At 42.8% G+C, this 24,098-nt stretch overlaps 1 protein-coding gene across 2 annotated transcripts; it reads right to left on the reverse strand.

The window, feature by feature from the left end:
- Positions 1 to 8,514: 8,514 nt before the first annotated feature.
- spsb3a (splA/ryanodine receptor domain and SOCS box containing 3a) lies at positions 8,515 to 23,944 on the reverse strand. 2 transcript variants are annotated; one of them, XM_038979942.1, is made up of 7 exons: positions 23,779 to 23,944; positions 16,014 to 16,152; positions 15,496 to 15,673; positions 15,022 to 15,209; positions 14,576 to 14,678; positions 11,194 to 11,319; positions 8,515 to 10,096 (listed from the first exon to the last, which is right to left on the reverse strand). In XM_038979942.1, exons 2-7 carry the CDS (start codon positions 16,137 to 16,139, stop codon positions 9,687 to 9,689), a joined length of 1,131 nt encoding a protein of 376 aa, XP_038835870.1. In that variant the 5' UTR covers positions 16,140 to 16,152; positions 23,779 to 23,944; the 3' UTR covers positions 8,515 to 9,686. The 2 variants fall into 2 exon arrangements, with proteins under 2 accessions (XP_038835870.1, XP_038835861.1); XM_038979933.1 differs by having other exon boundaries at positions 23,762 to 23,944.
- Between the last annotated feature and the right edge of the window lie 154 nt (positions 23,945 to 24,098).

A 24,098-nucleotide genomic window follows, 5' to 3' on the forward strand; every position in this document is an offset into this window, starting at 1 on the left:
AAATGTCAACCAAAGCATAACATACTTTGTCTATTGGGCTTCACCGAAGTGTATGGCGTCAGGGCTTTCAGTGGTCGATCGTCCAACTGCTCCAACTGGAGAAGATTGTTGGCTTCCACCGAGGTAACCCTAGGAAGATGAAGAGAAAAATATCAGTGATCAGTTGAATTTACCACAGGGGAACTCCAAGTTGAAGAAACATCTCAAGGATGATCAATGGAAACAGAATGTACCTGAGCTTAATTTTAAGTCTCACAGCAAAGGGTATGAATACTTACGTTATGTTTTTAATTTTTAATAAATGTGCATACATTTCTAAGAACCTGTTTTCACTTTGTCATTATGGGGTATTGTGTGTGGATTGATGAGGAAAACATTTTATTTAATCCATTTTAGAATAAGGCTGTAATGTAACACAATTTGGAAAAAGGGGTCCCTCAGTCAAGTTTTGAATTTGAAGCACAGATTCGACTACAAAGACCAGGGAGCTTTTCGAAAGCCTCAAAGAAAGGCAGTGATTGGTTGATAGTTAAAAATAACTAATCAAACATATATTTTTGAGCAGGTTAATAGTTATGCTGTGCATTATACACTGCTCAAAAAAATAAAGGGAACACTAAAATAACACATCCTAGATCTGAATGAATGAAATATTCTTATTAAATACTTTTTTCTTTACATAGTTGAATGTGCTGACAACAAAATCACACAAAAATGATCAATGTAAATCAAATTTATCAACCCATGGAGGTCTGGATTTGGAGTCACACTCAAAATTAAAGTGGAAAATCACACTACAGGCTGATCCAACTTTGATGTAATGTCCTTAAAACAAGTCAAAATGAGGCTCAGTAGTGTGTGTGGCCTCCACGTGCCTGTATGACCTCCCTACAACGCCTGGGCATGCTCCTGATGAGGTGGCGGATGGTCTCCTGAGGGATCTCCTCCCAGACCTGGACTAAAGCATCCGCCAACTCCTGGACAGTCTGTGGTGCAACGTGGCGTTGGTGGATGGAGCGAGACATGATGTCCCAGATGTGCTCAATTGGATTCAGGTCTGGGGAACGGGCGGGCCAGTCCATAGCATCAATGCCTTCCTCTTGCAGGAACTGCTGACACACTCCAGCCACATGAGGTCTAGCATTGTCTTGCATTAGGAGGAACCCAGGGCCAACCGCACCAGCATATGGTCTCACAAGGGGTCTGAGGATCTCATCTCGGTACCTAATGGCAGTCAGGCTACCTCTGGCGAGCACATGGAGGGCTGTGCGGCCCCCCAAAGAAATGCCACCCCACACCATGACTGACCCACCGCCAAACTGGTCATGCTGGAGGATGTTGCAGGCAGCAGAACGTTCTCCACGGCGTCTCCAGACTCTGTCACGTCTGTCACATGTGCTCAGTGTGAAACTGCTTTCATCTGTGAAGAGCACAGGGCGCCAGTGGCGAATTTGCCAATCTTGGTGTTCTCTGGCAAATGCCAAACGTCCTGCACGGTGTTGGGCTGTAAGCACAACCCCCACCTGTGGACGTCGGGCCCTCATACCACCCTCATGGAGTCTGTTTCTGACCGTTTGAGCAGACACATGCACATTTGTGGCCTGTTGGAGGTCATTTTGCAGGGCTCTGGCAGTGCTCCACCTGCACCTCCTTGCACAAAGGCGGAGGTAGCGGTCCTGCTGCTGGGTTGTTGCCCTCCTACGGCCTCCTCCACGTCTCCTGATGTACTGGCCTGTCTCCTGGTAGCGCCTCCATGCTCTGGACACTACGCTGACAGACACAGCAAACCTTCTTGCCACAGCTCGCATTGATGTGCCATCCTGGATGAGCTGCACTACCTGAGCCACTTGTGTGGGTTGTAGACTCCGTCTCATGCTACCACTAGAGTGAAAGCACCGCCAGCATTCAAAAGTGACCAAAACATCAGCCAGGAAGCATAGGAACTGAGAAGTGGTCTGTGGTCACCACCTGCAGAACCACTCCTTTATTGGGGGTGTCTTGCTAATTGCCTATAATTTCCACCTTTTGTCTATTCCATTTGCACAACAGCATGTGAAATGTATTGTCAATCAGTGTTGCTTCCTAAGTGGACAGTTTGATTTCACAGAAGTGTGATTGACTTGGAGTTACATTGTGTTTAAGTGTTCCCTTTATTTTTTTGAGCAGTGTATATTAAACCACCCGGACACATAAAAGATAGTCGCCCTTCTGAACTGAGCTGCAGGACAGGAATGAAATTGCTCAGGGACGTTACCATGAGGACATTGGTGATTTTAAAACATTTATAGAGTTCAATGTCTGTGATGGTAGAAAACTGAGGATGGATCAACAATACTGGGGAGTTTTTCAGGGTAAAAAGAAACAGGATGGAGCTAAGCACATGCAAAATCCTAGAGGAAAACCTGCTTCAGTGTGCTTTACACCAGAGATTGGGAGAGGAATTCACCTTTCAGCAGAACAATGACCTACAACACAAGGCCAAATCTACACTGCAGTTGTTTACCAAGAAGAGAGTGAATGTTGCTGAGTGGCAAAGTTAGTTCTGACTTAAATCTGCTTGTAAATCTATGGCAATACTTTTTTTCTATGACTACAAATCGCCTTCTACCATGAGAACTTCTTGTCTATGTGTGAGAACTTCGTATTTTTCTTGTCGTCAAATCCCTGCCAAAAGTCAGGTGACCTAAGTGCTTCCAAATATGGAGTTGCAGGTTTTCCATATCTCTCCTATGTGCAAATCTTTATGGCAGTCATTTTACTTAAGGCCCTCGATTTACAAATACAAATCAAAAGGTGTTTGTTTGTGGATAGCGATTTATATTTGCGAATAAATTTGTCATGATATTGATCCCATACACTTCTTCTAAACCTGAAAAGGGAGAACTTCTAAATGTTACGCAGCAAAAACAGACAAATATATCCAAATCAGACTTAAGTAACCACATTGTGGGCCTAATACAATACAGAAATCATGACAGATTTGAAGAATAAATACACCTCTGCTATGTTCAACCAGGATCTCAGCGATCACTGTCTCACTGCCTGCGTCAGTAATGGGTCCGCGGTCAAACGACCCTCCCTCATCACTGTCAAACGCTCCCTAAAATACTTCAGCGAGCAGGCCTTTCTAATCGACCTGGCCGGGGTATCTTGGAAGGATATTGACCTCATCCCTTCAGTAGAGGATGCCTGGTTATTCTTTAAAAGTGCTTTCCTCACCATCTTAAATAAGCATGCCCCATTCAAAAAATGTAGAACTAAGAACAGATACAGCCCTTGGTTCACTCCAGACTTGACTGCCTTTGACCAGCACAAAAACATCCTGTGGCGTACTGCATTAGCACCGAATAGCCCCGCGATATGCAATTTTTCAGGGAAGTTAGGAACCAATATACACAGTCAGTTAGGAAAGCAAAGGCTAGCTTTTTCAAACAGAAATTTGCATCCTGTAGCACAAATTCCAAAAGGTTTTAAGACACTGTAAAGTCCATGGAGAATAAGAGCACCTCCTCCCAGCTGCCCACTGCACTGAGGCTATGAAACACTGTCACCACCGATAAATTGACGATAATCGAGAATTTCAATAAGCATTTTTCTATGGCTGGCCTTGCTTTCCACTTGGCTACCCCTACCCCGGCCAACAGCCCTGCACCCCCGCTTCTGCTTCACCCAAATCCAGATAGTTGATGTTCTGAAAGAGCTGCAAAATCTGGACCCCTACAAATCAGCTGGGCTAGACAATCTGGAACCTCTCTTTCTAAAATGATCCGCCGCAATTGTTGCAACCCCTATTACTAGCCTGTTCAACCTCTCTTTCGTATCGTCTGAGATCCCTAAAGATTGGAAAGCTGCCGTGGTCATCCCCCTCTTCAAAGGGAGAGACACTCTAGACCCAACCTGTTATAGACCTATATCCATCCTGCCCTGCCTTTCTAAAATCTTCGAAAGCCAAGTTAATAAACAGATCACCGACCATTTCGAATCCCACTGTACCTTCTCCGCTATGCAATCTGGTTTCCGAGCTGGTCATGGGTGCACCTCAGCCACGCTCAAGGTACTAAACGATATCATAACCGCCATCGATAAAAGACAGTACTGTGCAAAGACCTTCATCGACCTGGCCAAGGCTTTCGACTGTCAATCATCGCATTCTTATCGGCAGACTCAACAGCCTTGGTTTCTCAAATGACTGCCTCGCCTGGTTCACCAACTACTTCTCAGACAGAGTTCAGTGTGTCAAATCGGAGGGCCTGTTGTCCGGACCTCTGGCAGTCTCTATGAGGCTGCCACAGGATTCAATGCTCGGGCCGACTCTTTTCTTTGTATATATTAATGTCATTGCTCTTGCTGCTGGTGATTCTCTGATCCAACTCTACGCAGACGACACCATTCTGTATACTTGTGGCCCTTCTTTAGACAGTGTTAACTTCTTATGGCTGCAGGGGCAGTATTGAGTAGCTTGGATGAAAGGTGCACAGAGGTGCCCATAGTAAACTGCCTGCTCCTCAGTCCCAGTTGTTAATATATGCATATTATTATTCTTATTGGATAGAAAACACTCTGAAGTTTCTAAAACTGTTTGAATTATGTCTGTGAGTATAACAGAACTCATATGGCAGGCAAAAACCTGAGAAGTTCCACTTCCTGTTTGAATTGTTTCTGAGGTGGCAGATTTTCAACCAAGCTCTCATTGAAATTACAGCGAGATATTGATGACTCTAATGTGAAGGGGGGCCGAAGGAGACGGGAATTAGTAATCGCTGCCATGAGGTGACCACGCATTGAACACGCGCCTTCACATGAGGAGGACCTCCGTTCCACCGCTCTTCTGAAGTCAATCTAATTCTCCGGTTGGAACGTTATTCAAGATGTATGTTAACAACATTCTAAAGATTGATTCAGTACATCATTTGACATGTTTCTACTGACTGTTACGGAACTTTTGGACATTTCGTCACGTTATAGTGGATGCGCTTTGTGACTTTGGAATTGTTTACCGCTAACGCGCTAACCAAAGTAGCTAATTGGACATAAATAACGGATATTATCGAACAAATCAAGCATTTGTTGTGGACCTGGGATTCCTAGGACTGCATTCTAATGAAGTTCATCAAAGGTAAGGAAACATTTATCATGTATTTTCTGGTTTCTGTTGACCCCAACATGGCGGCTAATTTGGCTATTGTTCTGAGCTCCGTCTCAGATTATTGCATGCTTTTTCCGTAATAAAAAAAAAAAATTGACACAGCGGTTGAATTAAGGAGAGGTATATCTATAATTCCATGTGTCTAACTTGTATTATCATCTACATTTATGATGAGTATTTCTGTTGAAACGATGTGGCTATGCAAAATCACTTCATGTTTTTGGAAGTAGTGAATGTAACGCGCCAATGTAAACTCAGATTTTTTGTTATAAATATGAACTTATCAAACAAAACATGCATGTATTGTGTAACATGAAGTCCTATGAGCGTCATCTGATGAAGATAATCAAAGGTTAGTGATTAATTTTATCTCTATTTCTGCTTTTTGTGAAAGCTATCTTTCGCTGGAAAAATGGCTGTGCTTATTGTGGTTTGGTGGTGACCTAACATAATCGTTTATAGTGCTTTCGCTGAAAAGCATATTTGAAATCGTACACTTTGGTGGGATTAACAACAAGATTACCTTTAAAATGATAATATACACATGTGTGTTTGAGGAATTTTAATTATGAGATTTCTGTTGTTTGAATTTGGCGCCCTGCACTTTCACTGGCTGCTGTCTGATCCCGGTAGCGGGATGCAGCCATAAGAAGTTAACAAACCTCCAGACGAGCTTCAATGCCATACAACACTCCTTCCGTGGCCTCCAACTGCTCTTAAATGCTAGTAAAACTAAATGCATGCTTTTCAACTGATCGCTTCCTGCACCCGCCCGCCGACTAGCATCACTACTCTGCACGGTTCTGACTTAGAATATGTGGACAACTACAAATACCCAGGTGTCTGGTTAGACTGTAAACTCTCCTTCCAGACTCACATTAAGCATCTCCAATCCAAAATTAAATCTAGAATCAGCTTCCTATTTCGCAACAAAGCCTCCTTTCACTCATGCTGCAAAACATACCGTCGTAAAACGGACTATCCTACCAATCCTTAACTTCGGCGATGTCATTTACAAAATAACCTCCAACACACTACTCAGCAAATTAGATGTAGTCTATCACAGTGCCATCCGTTTTGTCACCAAACCCCCATATACTACCCACCACCGCGACCTGTATGCTCTCGTTGGCTGGCTCCAGGTCATCTATAAGTCTTTGCTAGGTAAAGCTCCGCCTTATCTCAGCTCACTGGTCACCATAGCAACACCCACCCATAGTACACAGCAGGTATATTTCACTGGTCATCCCCAACACTTCCTTTGGCCGCCTTTCCTTCCAGTTCTCTGCGGCCAATGACTGGAACGAATTGCAAAAATCACTGAAGCTGGAGACTTAAATCTCCTTCACTAGCTTTAAGCATCAGCTGTTAGAGCAGCTTACCGATCACTGCACCTGTACACAGCCCATCTGTAAATAGCCCACCCAACTACCTCCTTCCCCAAATTATTTATTTTTGCTCTTTTTGCACCCCAGTATCTCTACTTGCACAACATCATCTGCACATCTATCACTCCAGGGTTAATGCTAAATTGTATTTATTTCACCACTATGGCCTATTTATTGTCTTACCTCCCTAATCTTACTACATATGCACACACTGTACATAGATTGTTCTATTGTGTTATTGACTGTACGTTTGTTTATCCCATGTGTAACTCTGTTGTTGTTGTCGCACTGCTTTGCTTTATCTTGTCCAGGTCGCAGTTGTAAATGAGAACTTGTTCTCAACTGACCTACCTGTTTAAATAAAGGAAGAAAAAAAAATAACTTTGATAGATCAGATTTGCTGAATGTACACCAATCTGGGCAATGGAACGGTCTGAGTTCCATTGACTCCTTTTCCGCATCTATGGCCATCTGTTGTCATGTCACCTGCTAGGTTGGGAAGCGACCTCTGCTTAGACTACGAATATGAATACCAGTAGAATGTTTTTGTCAATATGATTTTCAGATCACAAAAATATATTTTTTGGCCAGAGCTGCCTCAGCTGATACTGCTGTCTGTACTCTGAAAGTGGCATTTGTTTTGATTTGCAAAGAAAGGTTTATTTGTATTTTATTTGATGTTGATATGCCAAGGTATTTGCATTGTGCCATTGTAGGTTCTTTAGACCAACAGACATTCGCAAACATTACTTACTTAATCCTGGAGGAACATTGGTGTGCAAACATAAGATTTATATTGTTATTGCAACCTAACAGAGAAGAGAATACTGAATGTAAATGATTATTAAAGATTAAACATTTGCTGGAACCAGTGGGGAAAAAAGGCAAAAAGCACCGATAATGTTTTGATTTTTTTTTTTAAAACCTTGCCAATACAGCGATAGTTCTGTGCATATTTCACCTATTCATCTTAGTTTCAGTCAAAGGCCATGCTTTAGATATACATTATTGGAGAGAAAGATTAAGACAGAGATCAAGATAAGAATAAAGGCCTATACATACAGTATGAACATTACATAGCATAGAAGATCCATTTATATATCCCGTTTATACAGTGCATTGGGAAAGTATTTAGACTCCTTCACTTTTTCCACAGTTTGTAACATTACAGCCTTATTCTAAAATGTATTTAAAAAACACAATACCGCATAATGACAAAGCGCAAAGAGTTGTTTTAGAAAATGTATTCAAAATAAAAAACAGATACCTTGTATACATAAGTATTCAGACCCTATGCTAGGAGACTCAAAATTGAGCTCAGGTGCATCCTGTTTCCATTGATCATCTTTGAGATGTTTCTACAACTTGATTGGAGTCCACCTGTGGTAAATTCAATAGATTGGACATGATGTGGAAAGGCACACACCTGTATATATAAAGGTCCCACAGTTGACAGTGCATATCAGAGCAAAAACCAAGCCATGAGGTCGAAGGAATTGGATTGTGTCGAGGCACAGATCTGGGGAAGGGTACCAAAACATTTCTGCAGCATTGAAGGTCCCCAAGAACACAGTGGCCTCCGTCATTCTTAAATGGAAGAAGTTTGGAACCACCAAGACCCAAGAACCCTGATAGAGCTCAAGAGTTCCTCTGTGGAGATGGGATAACCTTCCAGAAGGACAACCATCTCTGCAGCACTCCACCAATCAGGCCTTTATGTATGGTGGTGGCAGCATTCTGGAGGGATGTTTTTCAGCGGCAGGGACTGGGAGAGTAGTCAGAATTGAGGGAAAGATAAACAAAGCAAAGTATAGAGTGATCCTTGATAAAAAACTTCCAGGGTCTAAATACTTATGTAAATTTGATAGCAAATGTATTATTATTATTATTTTTTTTTTTAAGTTAACATTTCTAAAAACCTGTTTTGCTTTGTCATTATGGGGTATTGTGTATAGATTGATGAGAAAAAATAACAATTTAATCAATTTTAGAATAAGGCTAATGTGGAAAAAGTCAAGGGGTCTGAATAGTTTCCAAATGCACAGTATATACAAGTGCTTTGATGCATAAAATAAACATTGTACACTGAAAAATAATAACACAGATATATTTATTATAATATGTGGACACCCCTTTGCCTTTATTCAGTACACTGTCTGCAGCCCAACCATTGGATGCACAGGGGTGACAACTAAATCAAATGTCTGTCTGACTAACAGACATGAGTCTACCATCAAGCAGAAGGAGATCATAACAGGGAGGTCAGTATAAGAACGGTGCATGACAACTCACAGCTCAACATAGAGGGTGTGTATAACAGTCATCCCTCCCCCAACCAATATCTAATACGACAGCAGTATTGAGTGAAAAATGAATCAGAACCCCCCCTAAAACATTTGTTAAAAAAATAAATAAAAATGTCTGGTGTCGATATGACAAAAATAATTCAGGGGAATACATTGTCAAGCTGATCTAAATAAAAGAAAGAATAAAAGTTTGTTCCTGCTCCGAAACAAATGTGTTGATTAACAACAAAATAACTTTGTTTCACTGAGTATTCATAACTGTCAAACTGATGACTTGAACTGTGTATTACCTGCAGAGCAAGAACATATAAATGTAACAAATAAATGTCTTGGAGACGACATTTTGACAACTCTCTGGACTCAACTTTTGTTCTTCGGTCAGCTAAAACAGAAACTTAAAATATGGCCTTACAGGCCACTCCTATAGCAATCCAACCAGCTTTTCATGTACAAGGAGAATGCATGGTGACAATTCACATAATACTGCACTTGGTCTCTTTTCATTGATTCCATGTCATTGTTGTTGTTGCATATACTGTTAATGTACACTGAAGTTTGGCCATCGGTCTTTGTTTGATCTTGATTAAAATGTTTCCACAACACTGTCCCCAGGTCCTGGGTTCACCCATTAACGGTAACGTGTGTGCGTGCGTATGTGTGTAAGGGATTATAACTTGAGTGTGTCTCAGGGAGGGGACAGGGATTCAGTCCAGTTCATGGCTGCATCCAAATGGCACCCTATTGACAAGAGTCCTATGGGCCTTTGACCAGTAATGCACTTTATAGGGAATAGGGTGTCATTTAGGACCCCGACGTGTTTATATTGGGGGTCACGTCGGATACCCGTCACGTCCAACGACATCTCTTCCTCTGACACGCCTCAGGGTCCGACGAACACCCCTCAGAGTCATCGCTTTCAGAGGACAAGGCCCCGGCCAAGGGGGGCGTAGGGGGTGAGTCAGACCCCAAGCCCCCCACCCTCCCTTCCTCCCCCTCTGGGGCCCCCAGGAGGCCGTTGTTGAGGCTGAGGACCCAGCCCAGCTTATTGTGCAGCAGGTGGCGCAGGCCAGGGGGCAGCGGCAGTACGCTCAGGGTGTCTGGGCACTCAGGGAGGAGCTGGCGGAGGCGGGCACAGCACAGGTACTGCAGGGAAGTGGGCGTGAAGCAGGAGCGGATCATCTTCATGCTGCTCTTGGCTGCTGTGGAACACACCATGGGGTAGAAACGCTTGTTCTGTAGCGCCGTAGCCGCAACGCCTGCAGAATAGAATACACACTTTACTGTCCAGTTTAGAATGGAAATGGTTCCATTTGCTGTCACATTACCCAACGTCACACACAAGCAAAAGGCTAGGCACAGCACAGGGGTAACTAGCTGGGTACATGCAGAGGGGGAATATGAGAAATCCTAGGTACGTTCCATGTTAATTTGTTCTAGAAGTGATTTATAGGGCCAGTTTTCCCATCCCAGATCAAGCCTAGTCCTGGACTAGAAATCACTTTGAATGGAAACTTTCCATAGAGCATGCATTGTAGCCCAGGACTAAGCTTAAATCAGTGTCTGGGAAACTGGCCCCTAATGCCCATCTAGTTACATGCTGCCTAACCACCCATCTAACATGCAGTGTTGGGGAAGCTACCCTGAAAATATAGTTTATCAAACTACCAATTACTTCACACTGGAGAAAGTTAAGCTACCCTTAAAGAAAAACTTCACCCAAAAACGATCTTTACCGGAAGTATTTCTGTAACTTTTGCTGACATGCAAAACATTTTGGATCTAAATCAACAATGGACTAATTAAGAAAATACCAAAAGATAGTTTGGGTGTAATTTTCCCTTAAGAAAAATATAAACGTCCCTTTTTCAGGACCCTGTCTTTCAAAGATAATTTGTAAAAATCCAAATAACTTCACAGATCTTCATTGTAAAGGGTTTAAACACTGTTTCCCATGCTTGTTCAATGAGGCATAAACAAGTAATGAACATGGACCTGTGGAACGGTCATTAAGACACTAACAGCTTAAGACACTAGGCAATTAAGGTCACAGTTATGAAAAATTAGGACACGAAAGAGGCCTTTCTACTGACTCTGAAAAACACCAAAAGAAAGATGCCCAGGGTCCCTGCTCATCTGCGTGAACGTGTCTTAGGCATGCTGCAATTGGTAGCTTGATAAACTATATTTTCAGGGTAGCTTCCCCAACACTGCATGTTAGATGGGTGGTTAGGCGTTACCAAGATTTGAATTTAGTTCAACTAGCACCAAGCTACTGCAAAACGTAATTAAATTACTATGTGTAGATCACTACTCACCCCACCTGGTCCCCTTTACCTGTGACCCCTGTAATTACCTATGCACTTGCGGTTCTTAAAGAAGGTGAGTGTTCCGTGCCATGTGTCCAGGTGCACTCCGATGATTGAGCCCTGGCCGAAACGTGAGGAGAAGTTCACCTTGTCTCCTTCATGATGCAACAGACCTAGAAGAAGATGACCATATTAGTATTATAAGGGAAAAACAAAGGCTCACACACAAAATTATTTAATGTTTCAAAATGTCTTTATCCAGATGAAGGGTACTATTATGGAATCCCCTATGGCTCCTAATTGTGCTAATTTGTATGTGGGTTACAGTCCATTCTCAACCCTCTGGAAATGGTACATTGATATCTTGGTTCCATTCTGGAATTTTCCATTCCAGTTAGCTCATCAAATGCCAACTAGCGTTAGAGCAATGACTGGAAGTCTATGGGAACAGCTTACCGACCTACCTTCATACTGGATGGTCATGGCTTAACAGCTTTTGTCAAATTGACATCAAAAGTGATGTTTTTGCATTTTAGTTAACCCTTTTCATAACCTTAACACAAATCTCCTAACCTGCTACAAAAAGTCAAATCTGACAGAAGCTGTATTCCTTCTAGTCAAAACCATACTGGACGAAGAGACATAAAAATTATATCCACAAGTTAATCTGACTGGGGAAGTAGATAAAAGGTCTTCATTGCCAAAATCCGAAGTATCCCTTAAACTCTTGTTCGGAGCACCAAAGATTCATTATGCAATCTTACACACATCAAATCAGTTTACTTGATATTTTGATTATTTGTGAGGTTAATGTTCTATACACAGACCTTTACAAGAAACCCACTGATCATAACAGTTTGCTGAAGGCTGATAGCTGTCACCTGCTTCCCTTGAAAAACTGTTTGCCTTATAGGCAATTTTGCAGAATCAAAAGAATTTAAAACAACTCATTGAAGTAGAAATCTTCATTCAAATCTAGGTTTGTGATCGCTGTTCTAATGTCCAGAAGCTCTTTTCGGTCATAGGAAATGGCAGAAACATTATGTACAAAGAATAGTAGAGTTTGTCAGGAGCCTGTAAAAAGGCTGCTGTCCATTGCAGTGCCGTTCTTATTCCGGGAGCTAATGACTTACCGAGACTGATCTCTGAATGTGCCAATGTTTTTGAATGATTCCTTTCATTTGTTCCGAGCATTTTGAGTAGCGCTTAGGGAGAATGCAATAATTATTATTTTTGCGAGACTGTCCTTGAAAGAGATCATGTCTCTTTGTTTTTTATTTTCTCGATGGCAGTATTGATCTGACCATTTTTGTATCCCCTTCATAGAATTTTGTTTATCTCAGGACATACTGTTCAACCGGGACCAGGCCATAATCCCCGAGACTCAGAAAAGGCGGTGGCGGCATGCCGACTCCCTGACGAAACTACGTTGGCGAGTACATAAAATGCCTCTACCCGCCGTTCTATTGGCAAATGTACAATCAATGAAGAACAAACTGGACGAGCTCCGTTGGAGACTATCCCATCAATGGGACCTGAAGAACTGTAATATCCTATGTTTCTCAGTCCTGGCTGAACAAGGCCAGGGATAATATACATCTAGCAGTTTTTTTGTGTCGGCTGGACAGAACGGCAGCATCGGGTAAACTCAAAGGGTAGGTGTGTGTCTTTGTTAACAGCTGGTGCACAATCTCTAATATTAAAGAAGTCTTGAGGTTCTGCTCGCTTGAGTTAGAATACTTCATGATAAGCTGTAGACCAGTGTTCCCCAACTGGCGGCCCGCGGTGGTTTTATGTGGACCCTAAAGTATTTTTTTGTTGGACAGAGTAAAAAGATCAAGAAATCAGCACTAAATTATTTTAATTTACTAAATCTGTTCAAGTATTCCCAAGCAGAATAGAGAAAGACACGTGATCGTATACAAATGTAAGGAAGGTTTGAAATGATTGTTTTAGTCAAACATACAGTACCAGTGAAAAGTTTGGACACCTACTCATTCAAGGGTTTTTCTTTATTTTTACTATTTTCTACATTGTAGAATAATAGTGAAGACATCAAGACTATGAAATAACACATATGGAATCATGTAGTAACCAAAAAAAAGTTAAATAAAAATAGTAGCCACCCTTTACCTTGACAGCTTTGCACACTCTTGGCATTCGCTCAAACCAGCTTCACCTAGAATGCTTTTCCAACAGTCTTGAAGGAGTTCCCACATGTGCTGAGCACTTGTTGGCTGCTTTTCCTTCCCTCTCCGGTCCAACTCATCCCAAACCATCTCAATTGGGTTGAGGTCGGGTGATTGTGGAGGCCAGGTCATCTGACGCAGCACTCCATCACTCTCCTTCTTGGTCAAAGAGCCCTTACACAGCCTGGAGGTGTGTTGGGTCATTGTCCTGTTGAAAAACAAGTGATCGTCCCACTAAGCGCAAATCAGATGGGTTGGCGTATCGCTGCAGAATGATGCGGAAGCCCTGCTGGTTAAGTGTGCCTTCATTTCTAAATTAAGTGTCCAAATACCTCCGTTTTATTCGCGTGTTTAGTTCACTATTCCAAAGGCACAATGCGCGAGCGCAAAATCCAGACGAAGAGTCAAAAGAGTTCCATTACAGTTTGTAGAAACATTTACAATCAATCCTTAGGGTCTTTTTATAATAAATCTTCAATAATATTCCAACCGGACAATAGCGTATTCATTACAGAGGAAAAAGAAGGAACGGCGCACCTTTCGTGACCGCGCAGTAAACAACTCATTGGCCTCAGCCTAGTCCACTTGTTGAAACAGCTCTTATTCGACCCCCTTCCACAATAGAAGCCTCAAACAACTTTCTAAAGACTGTTGACATCTGCTGGAAGCCTTGGGAAGTGCAATCTGGCCCCATAGACACAGCATATTGGATAGGCAATCACTTAAATGAAACTACAAACCTCAGATTTCCCACTTCCTGGTTGGATTTGTCTCAGGTTTTTGCCTGCCATATGAGTTCTGTTATACTCACAGACATTATTTTAACAGTTTTGGAAACTTTAGAGTGTTTTCTATCCAAATATACTACTTATATGCATATCATAGCTTCTGGGCCTGGGTAACAAGCAGTTTACGCTGGGCACCTTATTCATCCAAGCTACTCAATACTGCCCCTCTTTCCCAAAGAAGTTAAAGAAAACAAAAAAACAGGCAACACTGGGTGATGATTTCACTGTGTATATTTCGTAATCAGGGGCATGGGTTCAAATAGTATTTGTTATTTTGAGCTATGCTTGATTGAGCTTGCCTGGTACAAATACGATAGCTCCAAAAGTGAAAACCCTGTCCAGCAGAGCAGGCACCACTCAATCAAACGCTGAACATATCTGAAAGAAACGAATACTATATGAACCCAGGAATGTTTGTGATAAGTACTATCTGATGGATTATATGGTTTTACCAGTGTAGGACAGACCCCAGCTGTCATCATCTTTCCCCAACAGGCTGCAGAAGGTATGTCTGTACTTATCCAGGTTCACGTCACAGGTTCCGATGCCTACCATCTACACAACATCAAAAGTCTTCATTCAACATGTTCACCTTAATCACATATAAAAATAGAACAGTAATCAACATGCTCACCATCATACAAAAGGTTCACAAAATAAGCTTTAGGAAAGAGAAACCACTAAACTTCCTAAGGTCTTACAAGCCTAAGCCCCAACCCCCAGCAGTGGAGGCTGGTGAAGAGAGAAATTAGAGGACAGGCTCATAGTAATGGCTGGAATGGAATGAAAACAGCTCCATTAATTCCATTAAATATGCCCGTTCTCCTATTTAAAGTGACACCAGCCTCCACTGATCATTATAATCCTGTCTCCTGAGTAATGATGGGTGGAGCCTCACCATATCTGTCCCGTACACTGGTGATGTCATCTTGATCTCCCAGAAGTGCTGGCCATCTGCCAGCTCCTTGGAACCTCTGATGGCTGCTGTGCCGCAGCTGTACTCCGTGTGGAAGTTGACTTTGCGGTTGTCGCAGGTCATCAACGTGGCCGTGGAGCGGTTACTGTCGTCCCACACCCAGTCGAAGTCTGCAATGTCAAGAGGTCAGTGGATCCAATGACAGTTGACCTGCAACATCTCAGACACTTAGATATTTTAATAAGCAAATAATGGTGAGAGTTTAACTTTGGGAACGTCCTGATACAGCCTGGGCATGAAACAGATGAAAGCCCTCAGAAACCGTGTGAAATACCTGAAGGGACTACCTGAACTTGACCGATAAAAAACACTCACTTTCCACTTCAAAACGTTTTGCTACGGTGCGCCCTTCTGAACACCACCTTAGTTTCTCCTCCCTGCCCCTCCCATTCTCACCCTGGTCTTCCTCTCCACAGTGGCAGTCTTTGACACGGTGGAAGCCCCGGAGACGTGGGTTGTAGCTGGGCTCGGCCTGGGAGTCGCAGGTGCAGTACGACTCTCCGGTAACGGGCACGGCACTGGGGACCGGTGGCACCATGAGCCGGTAGTCTGGCTCAGAGTCTGAGTCACTGTACTGCACAGGGTACAAACACTATTTACAAACAGTACCTAACAGTGCTCAAATATGTCAGCTGTGCTTGACTCCACATTTCTGGCACAATGGAACCATCTACGTCAGAGGTGTCAAACTCATTCCATGGAAGGCCAATTGTTTGTGGATTTCCGCTCCTCCCTTGTACTTGATTGGTCAACTAGCCTTAGGTCCGTGCTTAGTTAGGAACTCCCCTCACCTGGTTATCTAGGTCTTAATTGGACACAAATTGAAAGGAAATAACAAAAACCAGAAGACAATCTGCCCTCCATGCAATGAGTTTCACACCCCTAGTCTACGTCCGTCACAAAACGACCCTTACCTGTAAGCGTTCGTAGCCCCACTCCTGACTCTCTGAGGCCAGTACCAGCACTCGGGAATCAGCGTCTCGCCGTATTCCACTCCATACGTAACGCCATGCCCGGCTGCTCCTGCTCCGCCTTGACATTGCAGCAGGACACCTGGGGGAGGGAGGAGTCAGGAGAGTTGGATGGACAAAGGTTGCGTCCAAAATGGCACCCTATTCAGTGCATTATTTTTGACCAGCCCTATGAGCTCCAGGAGTTGACATTTTTATAAAGTAGGCAAAAATGTGAAATGCAGTGCATTTGCTAAGTATTCAGACCACTTCACCTTTTCCACATTTTGTTACGTTACAGCCTTATTCTAAAATTGAATAAATTGTTTCCCCCCTCATCAATCTACACACAATACCCCCATATTGACAAAGCAAAAACAGTTTGAAATATCACATTTACATAAGTATTCAGACCCTTTACTCAGTACTTTGAGAGCCCCGACGCTCGGTCTGAACATTAACACGCATCGCTTGTGGTATGGTTTTGGAAGCATAAGGACTTTATATTTCATATCAGCGAGAAATAATTTTCAAAAAACAAAAAGGATAAATTGATACACACACGCCTTTATAGGGTTAGTGTTTCCACACCGCCATCTCCATGTTACAGTGTGTTTACGGAAGACAGAGGGACCACCTGTGCTAATTAGCTCTCTAGCATGCTCCTAACACCTGTGTGTAATGGAAGAAGGCCGCAAGTAACGTGTTGTCACTGAAAAACACTGGAGGCTGCAACTGTGATAAAGCCGGTTAAAAGTGTATACTTTGCATTTGTGAAATTATATTGATGCGATATGAAAGTAAAGGGCTTTATGTTTCTCGAACCATATCGCAATTTAGAATAAATTCAGGTTTAGATAAGAGTATTTGGCTGTTTTGGCTGCCAGAGCCAGTCTACCTCTTAAGATACTCTGAAGGTCCTTGGACCTTAAGGAGTAACGGTAGGCTCCTTAACCTCAAAGTCTAAGCCAGGGATCATCAAATAGATTCAGCCGTGGGCCGATTTTATCTTGAGTGGATTTGTAGACTGCAAAAATTTGCTACTTAGCTAACCAACAATCGTAACCATGTGAGACAACAGGTGCTCATTGTGCAAATGTATTTATGTTTTTGACAAACATTGGAGACAAAATACAGTTTACATGTTGTCAACAATCTAAGCCAACCCTGTCTGTTTTGCCTCATAGTTGCGCACGTGTTGGTTTTGTTGCTAAACAACCAACCCGTCTATTAGTTTGTAGGCCAAACCGTTTGGATGCTACAGACGCATGTTTTTGTGAGATGACCGATTTTCTGGATTTCTCCTGGTCTGACAAACAGTGATGTAGCTCTGCCACATTCCACAGCAGATGCAGAAAGCCGACATAGGCGGATGTGGCGGATTGAGCCCATGTAAAAAAAAAAAAAAACATTTCTATCTTAGACGGATTTTGATGGGGACATTTTTATTATGTTAGACTGATGCACGGGTGCATCAATCGACTAGGGGGGGTAACAGTACATCTAGGGCTAACTGATGCCTAGCCACACCAAAAAATATGCATAAATTAACATTTCCCATTCAGTCCTTTTACCATTTAAAACAAATTGTCACAGTTCCGGTTTGCTAAAGGGGCACCAATGCAACGGATAGAATAATGAGCCAGATATTTCACCGGCTGTATAAATATGAAGCATCCAGTTGCCGTTTCCACTCACTACCAAATATGGTGATGAGAGGAAGTCCAGTGGCCAGCAGTGTGAGAAGATGGCGCGAGATGGATTTTGGCCATCATTCTGCTAATTTTCTCATCGATTAAACATTTGATCACCATACAGTTTTGTTTCCAAAACTAAAATCTTTAACAGAATATACTTTTTTGTAGACTTCAACCTTTGCCAGAGTTTTAAAAAATTGCATGGTTTAGAAGTTCAAGAGCGAATTTACTTATTGCACACCCACTTCTGAGTAGGCCGTTCCCCAACATAAATGTGCAAATAAAATGCTAGAACGCGGCAATAGGATCTCATTAGCTTGTGCTTGGCTCTGCCCACCTCCTTGCTTGTTCTGCCCACTATAACTCTTTTACTCCCATTGGAAAACTAGTGGTGCACGACTCCAGGATTTTGAGTCGAAAGTAGTCGACTCTAGCTCGAATCCCCAAATTATTGCAGTCCTACTAGGAAGACGACATTTGCGTTCTAGAGGACTGACATGAGCATGATGCTGCCCACTTGCCTATAAAAGGCCCATTTTATTTGAAGATAGATGATGTGTAGGAACTAGAATATTTCTGTGATATTTATCTGTGTGCAGCCTAGACGGATCCCATGGGATGATGTGGCGCACTACACTGATAAACCTGTTCTTTGCCATGTTATAGCCCTATTCAGTCGGGTATTACTGGAGAGGTTGTTTCATCTTCCGGCATTTCTCTTAAAAATATATATTTCACTGTGACCTATTGCTGACTGTTAGGCAATGAGTCAGGCTGATGCTGAGTGAGTGATTGGTGGGGAGGGCCAGAGGATGTTGTATGTTTGTTTGTTGAGAGAGCACTACAGTCATGTGAGCGAGAGAGAGAGCAGCACGTTGTGCCAACTTTTTACCAGTTGTAGGTAGGCCATTTAGATTGTCATTATGGAGACAGCTATTTCTAACCCTTTATTCATAATCATAATAATATGCTAGAATGCACATCAAGAAATAATGGAGACAAAGTGTAACAGATGTAAAATATATTTTCACCGAAAATCCCTCATTTATTTTAACGCTATTTTGAGATGCATTACACTAACTTTCAAGAGTGAACCATTTTATTGTATTTATTTTCTAAATTGTGATGTCATCAACAGGAGCCATGCTTTTACTCCTCAGTTTGCTCAAAGTGTGATGAGGAGAGGTATGTGTTTATTTCTGTCTTTTGAATGTACATGTTAGCAAATGTTCACAAATGAACAACAACATACAATACATTTTGTGTTGTTGCACTACTGTCGGTAGGAATATACACTGCTCAAAAAAATAAAGGGAACACTTAAACAACACAATGTAACTAAAAGTCAATCACACTTCTGTGAAATCAAACTGTCCACTTAGGAAGCAACACTGATTGACAATACATTTCACATGCTGTTGTGCAAATGGAATAGACAAAAGGTGGAAATTATAGGCAATTAGCAAGACACCCCCAATAAAGGAGTGGTTCTGCAGGTGGTGACCACTTCTCAGTTCCTTTGCTTCCTGGCTGATGTTTTGGTCACTTTTGAATGCTGGCGGTGCTTTCACTCTAGTGGTAGCATGAGACGGAGTCTACAACCCACACAAGTGGCTCAGGTAGTGCAGCTCATCCAGGATGGCACATCAATGCGAGCTGTGGCAAGAAGGTTTGCTGTGTCTGTCAGCGTAGTGTCCAGAGCATGGAGGCGCTACCAGGAGACAGGCCAGTACATCAGGAGACGTGGAGGAGGCCGTAGGAGGGCAACAACCCAGCAGCAGGACCGCTACCTCCGCCTTTGTGCAAGGAGGAGCACTGCCAGAGCCCTGCAAAATGACCTCCAGCAGTAGGCAGTAGGTAGTTATTAAAGTGACTATGCATAGATAATAAGAGTGTAGCAGCAGCGTAAAAGGGAGGGGGCAATGCAAATAGTCTGGGTAGACATTTGATTAGATGTTCAGGAGTCTTATGGCTTGGTGGTAGAAGCTGTTTAGAAGCCTCTTTGTACCTAGACTTGGCGCTCCGGTACCGTTTGCCGTGCGGTAGCAGAGAGAACAGTCTATGACTTGGGTGGCTGGAGTCTTTGACAATTATTAGGGTCATCCTCTGACACCGTCAAGTATAGAGGTCCTGGATGGCAGGAAGCTTGGCCCCGGTGATGTACTGGGCTGTACGCACTACCCTCTGAAGTACCTTGCGGTTGGAGGCTGAGCAGTTGCCATACCAGGCAGTGATGCAAACCGTCAGGATGCTCTCGATGGTGCAGCTGTAAACCTTTTGAGGATCTGAGGACCCATGCCAAATCTTTTCAGTCTCCTGAGGGGGAATAGGTTTTGTTGTGCCCTCTTCATGACTGTCTTGGTGCGCTTGGACCATGTTAGTTTGTTGGTGATGTGGATGCCAAGGAACTTGAAGCTCTCAATCTGCTCCACTACAGCTCCGTCGATGAGAATGGGGGCGTGCTCGGTCCCCCTTTTCCTGTAGTCCACAATCATCTCCTTTGTCTTGATCACGTTGAGAAGTTGTTGTCCTTGCACCACACGGTCAGGTCTCTGACCACCTCTCTATAGGCTGTCTCATCATTGTCGGTGATCAGGCCTACAACTTATTTGTCATCTGCAAACTTTAATGATGGTGTTGGAGTCGTGGTTGGCCATGCAGTCATGAGTGAACAGGGAGTACAGGAGGGGACTGAGCACGCACCCGAGGGGCCCCCGTGTTGAGGATCTGTGTGGCGGATGTGTTGTTACCTACCCTTACCACCTGGGGGCTGCTCATCAGGAAGTCCAGGATCCAGTTGCAGAGGGAGGTGTTTAGTCCCAGGGTCCTTAGCTTAGTGGGTCTAGGGTTTCTGGGATAATGGTGTTGATGTGAGCCATGACCAGCCTTTCAAAGCATTTCATGGCTACAGACGTGAGTGCTACGGGTCGGTAGTCATTTAGGCAGGTTACCTTAGTGCTCTTGGGCACAGGGACTATGGTAGTCTGCTTGAACCATGTTGGTATTACAGACAGACAGGGAGAGGTTGAAAATGTCAGTGAAGACACTTGCCAGTTGGTCAGCGCATGCTCGGAGTACACGTCCTGGTAATCCGTCTGGCACTGCGGCCTTATGAATGTTGTCCTGTTTAAAGATCTTACTCACATCGGCTGCGGAGAGCGTGATCACACAGTCATCCGGAATAGCTGATGCTCTTATGCATGTTTCAGTTTTACTTGCCTCGAAGCGAGCATAGAAGTTATTTAGCTCGTCTGGTAAGCTAGTGTCACTGGGCAGCTTTCGACTGTGCTTCCCTTTGTAGTCTGTAATAGTTTGCAAGCCATGCCAGATCCGACGAGCGTTGGAGCCGGTGTAGTATGATTCGATCTTAATCATGTATTGACGCTTTGCCTGTTTGATGGTTTGTCGGAGGGCATAGTGTGATTTCTTATAAGCTTCCAGGTTAGAGTCCCGCTCCCTGAAAGCGGCAGCTCTACCCTTTAGCTCAGTGCGAATGTTGCCTGTAATCCATGGCTTCTGGTTGGGGTATGTACGTACAGTCACTGTGGGGACGACGTCATCGATGCACTTATTGATGAAGCCAGTGACTGATGTGGTGTACTCCTCAATGCCATTGGAAGAATCCCGGAACATATTCCAGTCTGTGCTAGCAAAACAGTCCTGTAGTTTAGCATCTGCTTCATCTGACCACTTGTTTATTGACCGAGTCACTGGTGCTTCCTGCTTTCATTTTTGCTTATAAGCAGGAATCAGGAGGATAGAATTATGGTCAGATTTGCCAAATGGAGGGCGAGGGAGAGCTTTGTACGCGTCTGTGTGTGCAGTAAAGGTGGTCTAGAATTTTTTCCCCATCTGGTTGCACATTTAACATGCTGATAGAAATGAGGTAAAATGGATTTGAGTTTCCCTGCATTAAAGTCCCAGGCCACTAGGAGCGCCGCCTCTGGAGGAGCGTTTTCCTGTTTGCTTGAATTTGTGCCAGCATCGGTCTGTTGTGGTAAGTAGACAGCTACGAAAAATACCAGAACACAACGCAAAAAGGTACCAGTACAGAACCTGTTACAAAAGCAGTGGAAAACGCACTAGAGCGCATTACATAAATTAGCTCGGAGGTGGTTTAAACTCCATTCTAACGTTGACTACTTAAAGAAAAAGGTATCAAGCGAAGTGCTTTATGCATGCTCAGTTCTTGGGTCTCGGGGGCTACCCGAGTGGAAATTTGAAATGGAAGTTATGAAACTCCCTCATGTGGTTCTTTTTATGGGGAAAAGTCCTCATTGAAACTGACTTTGGCTAAATGTGGAGAATTACAAATTTGCCTCTGTTGGCCATCAAGTAGCCTATTCATATATATGTGATCGTAGGCTACCATTTGATACAATAAATATGCTGAAATTAAATGACAATATCACGAGTCATTGCAAATCAATTTGTGCCACCTGGACCTGGCAAAGCAATTTAATAAATAGCCTATGACTTCAGTTTGTTGTTGTAGCCTTGTGTTATTATGAACACATTAGATTGACGGTAACAGTTGTCAGATTAGGCTACAGGTAATACAAATCAAAATGAAACACTGGCTGTTGTTGACATGCATATTCAGTTCATATGAATATTATTAATATTTAACTGAGTAAATGAAATTATGACCCCATCCTCAGTAGCCTATTCCAGCAGGCTATCGGGAAACAAGCACTTATGACGAAATCGCCTCGCTATTCATTAATTAGTCTTAATTTGAATTTAGCAAGCTGCTAAATCGTTCAGTTTACAGCTTGCCTACATCTTGTCTAGGATACTGTAGACTATCTGAAATTAGATGTAGGCCTATATGGGGCTATAGGATACCAACCTTTAGCTAAGCAAACTGTCATTGCAAATTGGCCATTTATAATGGTTTGCAGTCTTAATATTTGGCACATAAAAGCACAATTTCCAGAAAATAGCCTAACAGTTGTTTTATGTTCATCCAAGTGTTTCTTGCTCAGAGATTGAGATCCTCTGTCTAACTTTCATCACTCAAACTCTCCTGTCGGATTTATCTATAGTTATGCACATGCGCAAAGGTTCAAGGCCTGAATGCTGATTGGCTGAAAGCTGTGGTATATCGTGGTATATCGTACCACAGGTATGACAAAACATTACTTTTTACTGTTCTAATTAGTGGTAACCAGTTTATAATAGCCATAAGGCACCCCGGGGGGTTGTGGTATATGGCCAATATACCATGGCTAACGGCTGTCTGCAGGCACTCCGCGTTGTTTTGTGCGTAAGAACAACCCTTAGCCATGGTATATTGGCCATATACCATACCCCTTGTGCCTTATGACATAAAAGGAATTTGAATATGTGGCAAGAGAAAATATAATTAACCCTTATTAAACTCGGCAGATTATTTTCCATCAATGGATGTCGGTTTGACTGCTATGATTTAGCAATATCATAACTTCCGATAATTATTTTGAGGAAACCCGAATTATGCTTCTAACGTCGTTACACGTTACTATGATAATCCTCCTTAATTGGCTCGATAACGTTATGGAAAATGGTTTATTTACGAGATTTGGCAACTCTTCTTGAGTTGATTTGAGTGGTAATTGGGCTAACATTTTAGCTTCACCTGGCAACCCTGCCTACTGTACACTTAACACACCTTCAATTGTCATGCACATATTTTAGCTAGCTATATTTTACTTACCTAGTTGCTGTGCATAAGATATCTGATCAAATTAAGTGACTAGAACACACAAATGTAGGCTAGGCTACTGATTAGATCATGCAATCAATCATCTCGTGCATTTCGTCGGGTACGTTTTGGGCCTAACGTTAGCTGGCTCGCGGAACAGCCATAGCGTGCTGCAACTTTTTGTCAATTTAACTAACGTTAACCGGCTAGCTGTGCCTCCTTGGTCAAGAACTACAAATGTACATCATGGCAAAACAACATGTTTTTGTTGACGTTAGCTAGCTAGCTAGTTTGCTGGCTAGATAGCGTTAGCGTGATTGCTAATGTACCTGTACTGTAACGTTACCAGCTTGCCAGTCGGCCGTTTCCCGTCTTACACTTAAAAATAAGCCCTCAGTCTTCGTTAAACATCACAGGACTGAATACGCCAATATCTTAATCAAACATTTGCAGCTCAGTACTTTCTTTACTAGCATGCTAGTCGGCCAACAGAGTAATGAGAGTTTCTCAGCCCAGAGTCGCAACATCGCGAGACTTCCGGGAAAGCTTGCAAAACAGACCAGGCCTGGGTTTGAGATTTCAATGAGATACGTACATTTTTTTCCCTTAGTTGTCAATTTTCTCAAAATCTAAAGGCACAACCTGGATTAGAGACAATGTTTTAAG

This window comes from Salvelinus namaycush, chromosome 3, assembly GCF_016432855.1.
Source record: "Salvelinus namaycush isolate Seneca chromosome 3, SaNama_1.0, whole genome shotgun sequence".
NCBI lineage: Eukaryota > Metazoa > Chordata > Actinopteri > Salmoniformes > Salmonidae > Salvelinus > Salvelinus namaycush.

Excerpts from the sequence above, each read along its gene's own strand:
- spsb3a (XM_038979942.1), bottom strand. The coding sequence starts at position 16,139 with ATGTCAAGGCGGAGCAGGAGCAGCCGGGCATGGCGTTACGTATGGAGT. Across the intron at positions 14,679-15,021 it reads CAGTGTACGGGACAGATATG|ATGGTAGGCATCGGAACCTG; the intron begins GTGAGGCTCCAC and ends GATGTTGTGTAG. Across the intron at positions 11,320-14,575 it reads CTGGGGTCTGTCCTACACTG|GTCTGTTGCATCATGAAGGA; the intron begins GTAAAACCATAT and ends ATCTTCTTCTAG.